This window comes from Dendrobates tinctorius, unplaced genomic scaffold, assembly GCF_039654945.1.
Source record: "Dendrobates tinctorius isolate UK_male_01 unplaced genomic scaffold, ASM3965494v1 ptg000160l, whole genome shotgun sequence".
In the NCBI taxonomy this organism is placed as follows: Eukaryota; Metazoa; Chordata; class Amphibia; order Anura; family Dendrobatidae; genus Dendrobates; species Dendrobates tinctorius.
In genome coordinates, this window is record NW_027361827.1 from 12,998,245 (window position 1) to 13,010,480 (window position 12,236).

Below are 12,236 nucleotides of genomic sequence, written 5' to 3' on the forward strand. Positions count from 1 at the left end.
ACAACCGCAAGACAGATTTCATTAACAAAGTTTTCATTTTAATCAGTATAACTGCACTGACCTATCTGTAGGTTACTGTGCACAATCCTGCTTCAGGTTCTCTTTTAGTACTAATATGGTGACCATCCATACACACTTGAGCTTTTCACTCTAGATAATTGTTTGCTAAAGTCATGCTGATACAATCTGGTCTCCTTAAGTGGCCCTTCTGCTTTCCCTGGGTTAAGTTCCGTACCATTTGGAACGTAGGCCAGAGAAATCACCTGGGCTGTCATATAGCGCCTCACGTTTTCGTAATCCTTAGAACTTTATTATTTAGTGCCCTGTGAGCTTTCCTCTATACACACAACATACTATCACATGTTTAGTCTGCCAACTGTCAGAGGCTAGGCGTGTCTTTGCTGAACACTGGACTCTATCTAACTCACTATCAGGAAGTAGTCTTTTGTCCTTGCTCATAGCCTTTCCTATTCTTGGCTAGTCTCAACTGTTAACTGTATATTCCCCATTGAAGTACGTGCAAATTACTAAATAGCAAATGTCATATCTAAGCAGTGCAATTGCATTATATCATAGCACATCTTTAAGGGTGGTTGTGGTCAGCACCTCTACTTCCTTACACTTATCCATTCTTTAATGATGGTCGTCCTCAGCCATCAAAACCTTCAACACAATATATAATGCTTTTTTTTAAAAAAACTCAAGTTCTGGAACATCTTCTCCTTTAAGATATAGTTGGCCTAATCCTTCTTGGTAACGACCCTGGTACAGCAATATTCAAAGTATGTTAATCCGATAACAGTCCATAGGATTGGTCTGGTCCTTTCTGTAAGGACCCCCGGAACAAGAGTAATGCAGTCTATCAATTTGAAGATTGTCCATAGGTTAGAAGCACAGTCCATTTGCTCATAAACAGTCCTTTAGGACAGCAGCACAATACATAAAATGCAGTGTTATCCCTGGATATGGCTCAGTTCATAAAGAAGGGTGTAGGGACCCGTACACCTCGTAATCCAGGAGAAAAAGCGGCAAAAAAAACTTGGTTTTGGGCTCGCTGGTTTTTGCTCCTTTGGAGCCTTGAACTACTTGAGGCATGGGGTGCAACATTTAGCTCCTTTCGCTTCTGCCTCAATTTAGTTTCTCGCTCCCAGGTGTCTTCTAAATTCATGCCCTTCCTCTCAGATGTACACCGCTGCATGTGTGCCCTGAGCCATGTAAAACACAGGGTTGGTTACTGGGACAGGTAAACTCTGGTGTACCCCTCCAGTAGCTCCTCGATTAGAGGAACGGGAGTCTGACCTCTATTCAGCAGGGTACTCCTCTGGGCCCACATCCTGGTATAGTGGCATTGGTCACCATCCTGGACACCAGCAGAAGGGGACAACCCTCTGAGGCAAGGATTTTACCTCCCGGGTCATCCCTGCTCTATTGGACCACAGGTTCAAACAAGAAACGTCCACCGCATACCATTGTATGGGCCCATTTTTTCTTTTAGGAACTTCACTCATTCGGCTGTAGACTATGCAGGTGAGAGGGCAGGTAGCGTTGCTTGACAGAGAGACTGATATAGACAATGCGTCTAGTATGTCATTCTTTTATGAATCCATACACCACCTCATTATCAAATGACGGGACCAACCCATGGGTCTTTGGTGGTCCATGTCATCCAATTTCATGCTGTCCCTACAGACCATTGGCCACTCCTCATCTATTATTATTATATTTTTTTTTTTTTTTTTTTTTTTACTACTACCACTTCAGCGATCAACTTGGCAATGGCTGTGATCACTATCTTTCTAGAAGAGAAGATGGAGGAGTCAGTTGATGGCATACTGATAGATCTGCTAGCAGGGTAGCTAACCTCTTTGCCCTTCCCAGGGCAGAGAACAAAGTCTGGGCCTGTCTGTGGAACCACATCTTGCTCTTTTCCAGGGAAAAGGTTGGCTGCCTTTGCCAGACCACACGGGCGCACCTCATTCTCAGGCTGTGGACCTTTCTGGCAAAAGGACCGCTCCAGAACAAGGGGTGGCACTGTTTTCGATACCCTCCAGGGGGTGATTGCAATGCCAGAGGCTATGCTATGCTTATTCAGCTCCTGTTCCACTAAAAAAAACAAACAAAAAAAAAAAAAACCATAGTAAGTAAATACTTTGAAGTAAATAAGCTGCAATAGTGCATGACAATATAGGGTACTTTAGTTTACCTAATTTTGATTAAAAAAATGCAAAAGTCATCAATCACTTTCATGCACTGTTGCTGTTTTTTTATTTACTGAACAGTATTTACTTATGTTTGTCTTGTGTGTTGTTGTTTTTTTTTTTTTTTTTTCTGTTCAGTGATCAGTGTAAACAGGCGCTTACATGCTGTATGCACACCAGTTTGTATCCCAGTTCTTTTTAGTTTTGTGTTCATCCTCATCCGTCTAGGACCACATCCAGTCACAACTCTGGTTCACTAATGTCTCACTGCCAACCCCATGTTCCGACTTCCTTTCTTCAGCTTTACGTCTGCGTCCATGACCCTGTCGAAAATGGGAGCCGAACTATTCCAGCAGCTCTGTGACAGCACGAAGATGCTATTCCTCCCCCACAGTATAGCACTGCTCACTTTTCAACTCCCCAGCAGTGCAGGCTAATGGCTCTAAACACATTCCTGATTAAGGCCCCTTCATCAGGCTAGATTACGCTTGTAATCTAGCCTGATGAAGGGGACTTTTGAGCCCTGAAAGCTTGCTTGCAAATATTTCTCTGGTTAGCCAATAAAGGTATCACACCTTGAATACTTTTCTCAATTTTTTTGGGAGACATAAGTATTTACATCTATTTTTGTGGCTAACACTGTACCACAATTTTATTTTGTATTGTACATCCTGGGATTAGTGAGTAATGGATTCATTTAAACCATATAACAGTAAAAGGATAACATAGGGGTGAGTAGAGGTGTACAAAAGCTACTCGCGGTCCAGGGTTACTTAAAGGGACATACCCAGTCTGGACCGGGTCACTACATTAACGCATCCATTGACTTCCATTAGCATAACAAATGTCAAAATCTGCATGCGTTAGCGATGACTCGTTATTTTGTGACGCACCTTCGAATATGGACTACCACGTTTTTGGGTCGTTACGGCGAATGGAAGCATTCTGCATAGAACTCTATTGCTAAAGCAGGCAGACGCAATGCAACTATGCGTTAACGCGATCGCAAAAATATACCATTTGGGGCTCATCGTTAGCGCATCCGTTTAACGGATTCGTTAAACGGATTGCCCCAACTTAATTTCTTTTGCTTTTCACACTTTTGCATCTCATGACAATCCAGCAGACTTATGGGAGACTGTCTTCCCCTGAGTTGGCAGCACGGGTCAAGGTGTAATGCTACGGCTGCTCCCAGCTACTTTCCATTCCCAACTGACTAAAGAGGAGCACCTATGCTTGAGATACGTCGGTACGACTCCTCATTAGAACCTTGAAATACCGCTTTTCTCCGTATGTGATATATTTTTTTTTTTTTTTTTTCTTTTAGCAATATATATTTTTCTGTTAACACTTGCACCCTCTACTGCTACTCAAGATGATTGCAACTAAATTGTCTGAAATCTGCCCAAATCTGTTAGGTGTGTATATATTATATATTGCCCCAATCTGGATTCCGAACTACTAGAATCAAAGGGTGTCAGAGGCTCTACTGCACATGATGCCTCATGTCTAATTCATACAGTAGTTCATATATACAATAACCTCAATCACAGGTGGAAAGGAAAAGTTTTTCCAAGGACAAGTCTTTCCATGTACATTCCCATGTTTATCTTTTCCAGGCAAAGATATTTTCACAAGTAGTCCTTAAACCACACATTTACTTTTTTTTTTTTTTTTTTTTTTTCTTTTTTTTTTTTTCTTGAGCAATCACACACACTAAAGGGGTTTAACTGTGTTTTGTGTGCGGTGAGGATTCAGAAGTCTGCAGACTACTAGCAAGAAAAAAAACTGACAACCCATTTGAAATATAAGGAACACTGCCATCTTTAAAGTGTGTTTAATTTTGATTTTCATTTTGCATTCATCTTCCATGTATAGGGTGGCATGGATTATCACTTGATGACCTGTTGTGGCAGCCCAGCATATGCAGCTCCAGAACTTGTACAGGGAAAAGCTTACATAGGATCTGAGGTAGGTCACGGGACATAAACATTGGAAGTCATCAACGTTAATACCACTCGGGTCCTCTTTAAATTTGCCTCTATCACTGGCTGTACAGATTAATTAAAAACGACATTCTATTCAATTTTTTTTTTTTCTTTGCTGTGGAGATATTTGCTTGTAAAGTTTAGATTCTGGTTTATACTAAGACAAAGTGTGCATTAACAGATTCTTCAGTGGAGGTGTGGATTTTTTTTTTTTTTTTTTTCCCCCCTACATAATGTTGACCAATCATAAACTGGATCTGTCATGCAGGGGAGAAAAAAAAAAAAAAAAAAAAAAGGCAGACACTCCCCCTTCGTGAGAAGGACAGACTTTCTCCTAGATCATGACACACATCTTGCTTTCTTTCATTGATCTCACTGATGGAATCTACTGTGATTACAAAAACTTGTGAATAGTGGATTAGTCACATCTCCCACTATGTACCTGGCTGTCTTTTCAAACTGTTTCCTCTGAAACACTGGGGCGTTTTATCTAATATATAAAGCTCAGTGTGTATGTATGTCCGGGATTGGCATCTGCACCGTCGTAGCTACAGCCACAAAATTTTGCATAGTCGCACATCTGAACCCCGATAGCGTCATAGGCTATGTTGTGAAGTGAAATTTTAACCCTGCACGTTCCAATTCACCAAACAATTTTGCCCCTATCTGCATAATGGGGGGGAAAAAGTGAAAGGAAAAGTGTTGGAGGAAAATTGACAGCTGCCAGATGTGAACAAGGGGGACTTAAAGAATGAGAGCGATGGTGCCAAAGAGTATATACCATACAGTTGCTAAGGTGGGGCCCTGACATGGGATATGAACACACACAAAATGCGCCACACACTACCACGTGCTTCAACACATATACCACCCTTAGTACACATTTTACCACACATACACCAACTTCGCCACGTAAAAGTCGAAACACAAAAGTCGCCACTCAAAACTCGCCATGCTGTCCCAGACCTGTTTAAAAGATGAAAAATGAGCTGTGATTGGTTGCTATCAGTAACAGTTTTCTTTGTAGACAGCTGTGGTAACTGAGGCCTACTATTCTTATTTCTATGGTGTTATTGTCCTTCTGTAAAGCTGGAAATAACACAATTTATTACCGTGCCAACACAAACCACCCTCTGACACAGACTGCAGGGGGAGCCCAGTATCGCACAGGATAGGATTAGATGCACAGCTCAGCAGTCAGTATCACACCGGATAGGATTAGATACACAGCTCAGCAGTCATTATCACACAGGATAGGATTAGATGCACAGCTCAGCAGTCATTATCACACAGGACAGGACATTTTCATTCCACTCATTCCATCCATCTGATTTGTTTTTTTTATTTTAAACGCCTCCAGTTTCCAGTTCAACTGCTATTTGCAATGTCCATTAACAATGCTCAGGGACAGTCCTTGAAAGTAGTAGGGATCGATTTGCAATCTCCATGCTTTTCTCATGGTCAACTTTACGTGATTTGTTCAAGAGTTGGAACTGCTAAAAATCTGTTCATCTTTGCACCGAAAGGAAAAATCGTGAATGAGCTGAAAATAAAATACTATCAATACTTGGGTAATTGTTTAGTTAATTTGTGTTGCAAATCTGTAGTGTTGAATATATGATGTGAAATATTTTTATGTGCAATATAACTGTTATAACTAACCACAGTTGGTTACTATGCCCAGGCAAAGCTGGGCTCTTCAGCTAGTAGAAAATAAATCTACCTAGCTGCAATTGTGCAATCAAGCTCTGATTCATGCTGAATGTGGTTTGGGCAGCATGAATTCACTGATAGTTTCCCTTTTAATGTGGTTGGAATACACCATGCCATAGATCTAGATGTTGTGGAGCCAATAGCATGGCACGCATTAATAACCTTGTATGCTTCCAGGCGGACATATGGAGCATGGGAGTGCTGATGTATGCACTAATGTGCGGTTTTCTACCATTTGACAATGACAATGTGATGCTCTTGTATAAAAAGATAATGGTAAGCTATTTTCTTATAAGTATTAGTCCACTTTTAACTTGTGTTTCATTTCTTTAAGGTTCTGTTTTTCTTTCCTCTTTTGTAGAGAGGTAAATATGAAATCCCAAAATGGCTTTCGCCCGGAAGTGTGCTTCTGCTCAGTCAAATGCTTCAGGTAATGACGGGATCTTTTCACATGATTTTAGGCTAGATTTTACACCTTGCAGCAGCCAAGATGAGGCCTGCATGAGGTGGTAAGATCTTGGCTTACCTGCAGAGTCTTGCAGCTATTGGCCACCGTCTGGCAGTGAATATTGTATGACAATAAGTGGTTGTTGTATGTCTTTAGTGTCACACCTAAAGTACTTTTATCTGTAGGTGGATCCCAAAAAAAGGATTTCTGTGAAGCATCTTCTGAGACACCCATGGCTCTTTCAAGGTTACCCCTGTCCTGTGGAATGGTACAGTAAATGCCCTGTGAGTGTTCCTATTGAACAACTTCTGGCATCTGCTAATGTCCAGTTATGTGGCTGTTAACTAGATTTATTAAATCGGGGTAACAGTTGTCGTACTCCCACTAATCATAAGGTTATGGCATATCCAGATCCCTTTAAACCTGGCAGTCTCCCAATATTAACCTAGGATGCGTTTTATTATTTATTTTTTTTTTTCAACACTTGTTGGTTTGTATATCAAACTTTCTCACAAATGGGTCATTAAAATGATTTATCTGTTTGTTCTGTCCTTAGCTTGGATACATGGATGAAGATTGCATTACAGAGCTATCTGTATATTTCAAGCTCCATAAAGAAGGCATGTCTCAACTGATCTCTGAGGTATTTCCTTGCTTTTCAGGAACTTCTCATCTTGTGTCCATGAATAATCCTCTGCTATAGATGTACTGTGCTGGGTTCACTTTCTGTATCACAGTAGGACTAGATTTGCTGATTATCAATGTTCCGTAGGGCTTTCATACACTCTGGACTTCCAAAGTTGGCACTGGCTTATACAGATGTCACAAAATTAAGACTTGTCCATTTATTAAAAAAAAAGTGTGTGTATGTTATATATAATATTTTATTTCAAAAAATGTCATGTGTTCGAAAATGGTACCAATAAAAATGTCAGCTCGTCCCGCAAAAAACAAGACCTCACTTGCCTATCGGCCGAAATATGAAAAAAATTATAGCTCTCAAAATGTGATGAAGAAAATATTTTTCGCACTAAAAAGCGTCCTTTAGTGTGTGTGACAGCAGCCAAACATAAAAACCCGATCTAAATCTGGTATCACTGTAATCGCACCAACACGAAGAACAGTCACCTAATCACTTACACCGCATGAGGAACGGTGTGAAAATAAAACCAATTCTTCACATGCTAGGCCCTTTTTTTTTTTTTTTTTTTTTTTTTTCCATTCTGCTTCCCAAAGATCGCAGTAAGGCTCTGCGCACATTTATCCTGTGCTCTATGCTGAGCACTTACACCTGGGTTTCCGTGTAAATCTCTGAAATACAGTGCCTTGCGAAAGTATTCTGGTCCCCTGGAACTTTTCAACCTTTTCCCACATATCCTGCTTCAAACACAAAGATACCAAATGTACATTTTTGGTGAAGAATCAACAACAAGTGGGACACAATTGTGAAGTTGAATGAAATTTATTGGTTATTTAAAATTTTTGTGGAAATTCAAAAACTGAAAAGGTTGAAAAGTTCCAGGGGGCTGAATACTTTCACAAGGCACTGTACATGATTCAGACCAAACCTCTGACTGAAGATTCCCTATGAGGAAGATGGAGGCACTGTGGACACCATGGGCCCTGTGATCCAGAAGTGTCCATTTTTTTAGGATTGCGTAAAAGTGCCTATGGTCACAGTTCTGTGCACTTCTGAAAAAGGACATCGTGGAACAGAGGCCAGATGGTCCACACTATCTCTACTGCCTCACTATAGTGAATGGATGCATTGAGGGTTTCATCTGAATCACATCACTCGTAGATTTAGATGGACACCCCAAAGTAAGTGGTCAGCATAGAGTGCCAGATAAATATGATCCCAAATGTTATGTAAAATGTTCCCAATAAAAGCTTCAATTAAATCCACAAAAAAGGCAAGTTGCCACTCGGGTCTGTCATTTGTTAACGGAAATATAGGGGGGCTTCCATGTTACTGGTAGCACAAAGGCTATGGAAAAGCGAAATGACTTTTCTGTAGTGAAGAGAGCCTGCCTAATTTACAGGTGCATGTCTCCAGAAGCACGGGCTGGAAATAACTTACTGGTTACTACAACGGTAGTTTGCAATTTTCACTCAGCAACTTCCACTTCTGCCTGTTTCTGGAAAAATATCCATGGAGTCAAAATCGTCACTACTCCAGTAGATTCCCAAAGGGTTATAATTTTCAGAATGGGGTCACTTATGGGGTGATTCTGCTTTTCTAGCACGCAGGGGCTCTTCATATGGAATCCACAAACTAGTCTAGTAAAATCTGCGTTCCAGGAGGCAAATAGCACTCTGTCCCTCCTGACTCTCCTTATGGCAAAGCAGTACTGTACAGCCACATATGAGGTATTTCTACATTCAGCAGAAATTGTGGGACAAATTCTGGTACCATTTTTACCTATAGCCCAGTGTGAAAATGTAAAACTTGGGGCTAACACACATTCTTGGTGGTAAAAGTGTAAATCGTTTTTCTTCACTGCCCGATGTTATAAGTCTGTGACACACCTGTGGTGTCAATATAATCACTGCACCCCTAGATGAATTCATTCAGGTTTAATTGGTAAAATGGGGTCACTTATGAGGGGTTCTGGCACCTCATGGGCTCAGTTAATGTAACATGGCACCCTCAAACAAGTGCAACAATCTACACTGTAATATGGCGCTACTTTCCTTCTGAGCTTTGCACTTTGCCTCAAAAGTAGTTTTCAACCACATATTGGGTATCATGAACTCAGGAGAAATAGCACAAGTTTTGGGGTCCATTTTCTCCTTTTGCCCTTGTGAAAACACAACATTTGTAGCTAAAAAGATTTTTGTGGGGGGAAAAATGTGTTTGTGTGTGTGTGTGTGTGTGTGTGTGTGTGTGTGTGTGTGTGGTTTTATTTATTTATTTATTTTTTTTTTTTTTGCCTGATGTTATAAACGTCTGTGAAGCACCTGGGGGTTCAAGGTGCTCAATACACATCTACATAAGGTCCCAAAGGGGTCTAGTTTCCAAAATGGTGTTACTTGTGGGGGTTTCCACTGTTAACCCCTTCACTACCAAGGGTGGTTTGCACGTTAACTTCCGGGCCAATTTTTACAATTCTGACCACTGTCCCTTTATGAGGTAATAACTCTGAAACGCTTCCATGGATCCCGGTGATTCTGACATTGTTTTCTCGTGACATATTGTACTTCACGTTAGTGGTAAAATTTCATTCAAATAACTTGCGTTTATTTGTGAAAAAAATGGAAATTTGGCGAAAATTTTTAAAATTTTGCAATTTTCCAACTTTGAATTTTTATGCCCTTAAATCACAGAGATATGGCACTCAAACTTAATAAAGTAACATTTCCCACATGTTTACTTTACATCAGCACAATTTTGGAACCAACTTTTTTTTTTTTTTTGGTTAGGAAGTTATAAGGGTTAAAAGTTGTCTAGCGATTTCTCATTTTTGCAACACCATTTTATTCTTACAGACCACATCGCATTTGAAGCCACTTTGAGGGGTCTATATGATAGAAAATACCCAAAAGTGACACCATTCCAAAAACTGCACCCCTTAGGGTGCTCAAAACCACATTCAAGAAGTTTATTAACCCTTCAGGTGCGTCACAGGAATTTCTTTGAATATTTAAAAAAAAAAAAAAAAAAATGAACATTTAACTTTTTCACAAAAAAAAAAATACTTCAGGTTCAATTTTTTTTATTTTACCAAGGGTAACAGGAGAAATTGGACGCAAAAGTTATTGTGCAGTTTGTCCTGAGTACGCCGAAACTTGGTATGTGGGGGGACCACTGTTTCGGCGCATGGCAGAGCTCAGAAGGGAAGGAGCACCGTTTGACTTTTTCAATGCAAAATTGGCTGGAATTCAGATTGGACGCCATGTCACGTTTGGAGAGCCCCTGATGTACCTAAACAGTGGAAACCCCCCACAAGTGACCCCATTTTGGAAACTAGACCCCCCAAGGAACTTATCTAGATGTGTGGTGAGCACTTTGAACCCCCAAGGGCTTCAGACGTTTATAATGCCCGGGCATGAAAATAAAAAAAAATCGTATTTTTCAACAAACATGATCTTTTAATCCCCCATTTTTTATTTTCCCAAGGGTACCAGGAGAAATTGGACCCCAAAAGTTGTTGTCCAATTTGTCCTGAGTAGGCTGATACCCTATATGTGGGGGTAAAACACTGTTTGGGCGCATGGCAGAGCTTGGAAGGGAAGGAGCACCATTTGACTTTTTCAACACAGAATTGGCTGGAATTGAGATCAGATGCCATGTTGCATTTGGAGACCCCCTGATGTGCCCAAACAGTGGAAACCCCCCCCCCCCCCCAATTATAACTCCAACCCTAGCCCTAACCCTAGCTGGAAAATGGAAATAAATGCATTTTCTTTTAATTTTATTTTCCCTAACTAAGGGGGTGATAACGGGGGGTTTGATTTACTATTTATGGCGGTTTTTATATTTGGCAGCTGTCGCACGCTAAAAGTCTCTTTTTATTGTAAAAATAGTTTTTGCATCACCACATATTGAGAGCTATAATTTTTCCATATTTTGACCCACCGAGTCATGTGAGGTCTTATTTTTTGCGGGACGAGTTGACGTTTTCATTGGTATCATTTTTCGGGCACGTGACATCTTTTGATCGCTTTTTATTCCGATTTTTGGGACGCAGAATGAACAAAAACCAGCGTTTCATGAATTTCTTTTGGGGGGTGCGTTTACACCGGTCCGCCTGCGGTAAAATTGATAAAGCGCTTTTATTCTTCGGGTCAGTACGGTTACAGTAATACCTCATTTGGGTATTTTTTATGTTTTGGCGCTTTTATGTAATGAAAACAGTTATATTAAAATTATTTTTGCATCGCTTTATTCTGCGAGCTATAACTTTTTTTTTTTTTTTTCATTTTTTTGCTGATGATGCTGTACCATGGACATTTATATGCATCTTTTTGATTACGCGTTATTGCACCTTTTTATTTGGCTGTATGATAATAAATCATTATTTTCCAGGACGTCCACCTGACAGCACCATGGAGGACATCCTCCTCCTCCTTACAGGGACAGGAAAAGCACACGAGAGGTTAAAAGGTCATGTCCCACCCCCTTTCCCTCAGTGTTTTTTCCTGTCCCTGCACGGAGGGACACACGAGAGACTTACCGGAGGGGCTCAGGGGATCGTACGGCCAGTCCAAGCCTTCCCCTGTCAAGAGGTCCCGGGGCCGAAACTCTCCGAGGGGGAGTCCCTCTGCCCCAAAGGCCAGGAGCAGGACGACGCTCCTGGAGGGAGCCGTTCCTCCCTAGGGGAGGCTCTCTGCTCCAGGACGGACCGCCATAGAGGCGATGGTCGGCTCCCCGTTGGCGGCTGGCCGAACCGGCACCGACGAAAGGATGGCGCGGTCGGCCCTGGGAGGCAGGAGCGAGGCCTCCAGCAGTCCGCCATATCGGGCGAAGGCTGGGCCCCCGTGACAGGAGGACACAGCAGACGGAGGTCGACTCCCCGCGGCGGCAGGCCAGGCGGGCACCGACAGGATATCGGCGCCGGGAGGGGAGCGACGGCTCCAACAGGCCGCCATAGCAGGCGGGGGCCGCGCGCAGGTCAGCCCAGGCAGGAAGTGGAGGAGGCGGGCTATCGCGAGAGGTCGCGCGTCACATCCGGTGACGTCACACGTCGGCCTTGAATCTCAGCGCGCGCTACTGAGGTCCACAGAGCGTGCTACTGAGGTCCACAGAGCGTGCTACTGAGGTCCACAGAGCGTGCTACTGAGGTCCACAGAGCGTGCTACTGAGGTCCACAGAGCGTGCTACTGAGGTCCACAGAGCGTGCTACTGAGGTCCACAGAGCGTGCTACTGAGGTCCACAGAGCGTGCTA

The 12,236-nt window shown here is 42.1% G+C and overlaps 1 protein-coding gene across 1 annotated transcript in view; it reads left to right on the forward strand.

Moving 5' to 3' along the window:
* MELK (maternal embryonic leucine zipper kinase) overlaps nucleotides 1–12,236 on the forward strand; it is an 81,130-nt gene that overhangs the window by 29,713 nt on the left and 39,181 nt on the right. The window contains exons 7-11 of the mRNA XM_073549657.1: nucleotides 4,077–4,169; nucleotides 6,077–6,175; nucleotides 6,261–6,329; nucleotides 6,533–6,631; nucleotides 6,904–6,990. Coding sequence (XP_073405758.1) covers nucleotides 4,077–4,169; nucleotides 6,077–6,175; nucleotides 6,261–6,329; nucleotides 6,533–6,631; nucleotides 6,904–6,990 — 447 coding nt within the window. The remainder of the gene's footprint in view (nucleotides 1–4,076; nucleotides 4,170–6,076; nucleotides 6,176–6,260; nucleotides 6,330–6,532; nucleotides 6,632–6,903; nucleotides 6,991–12,236) is intronic.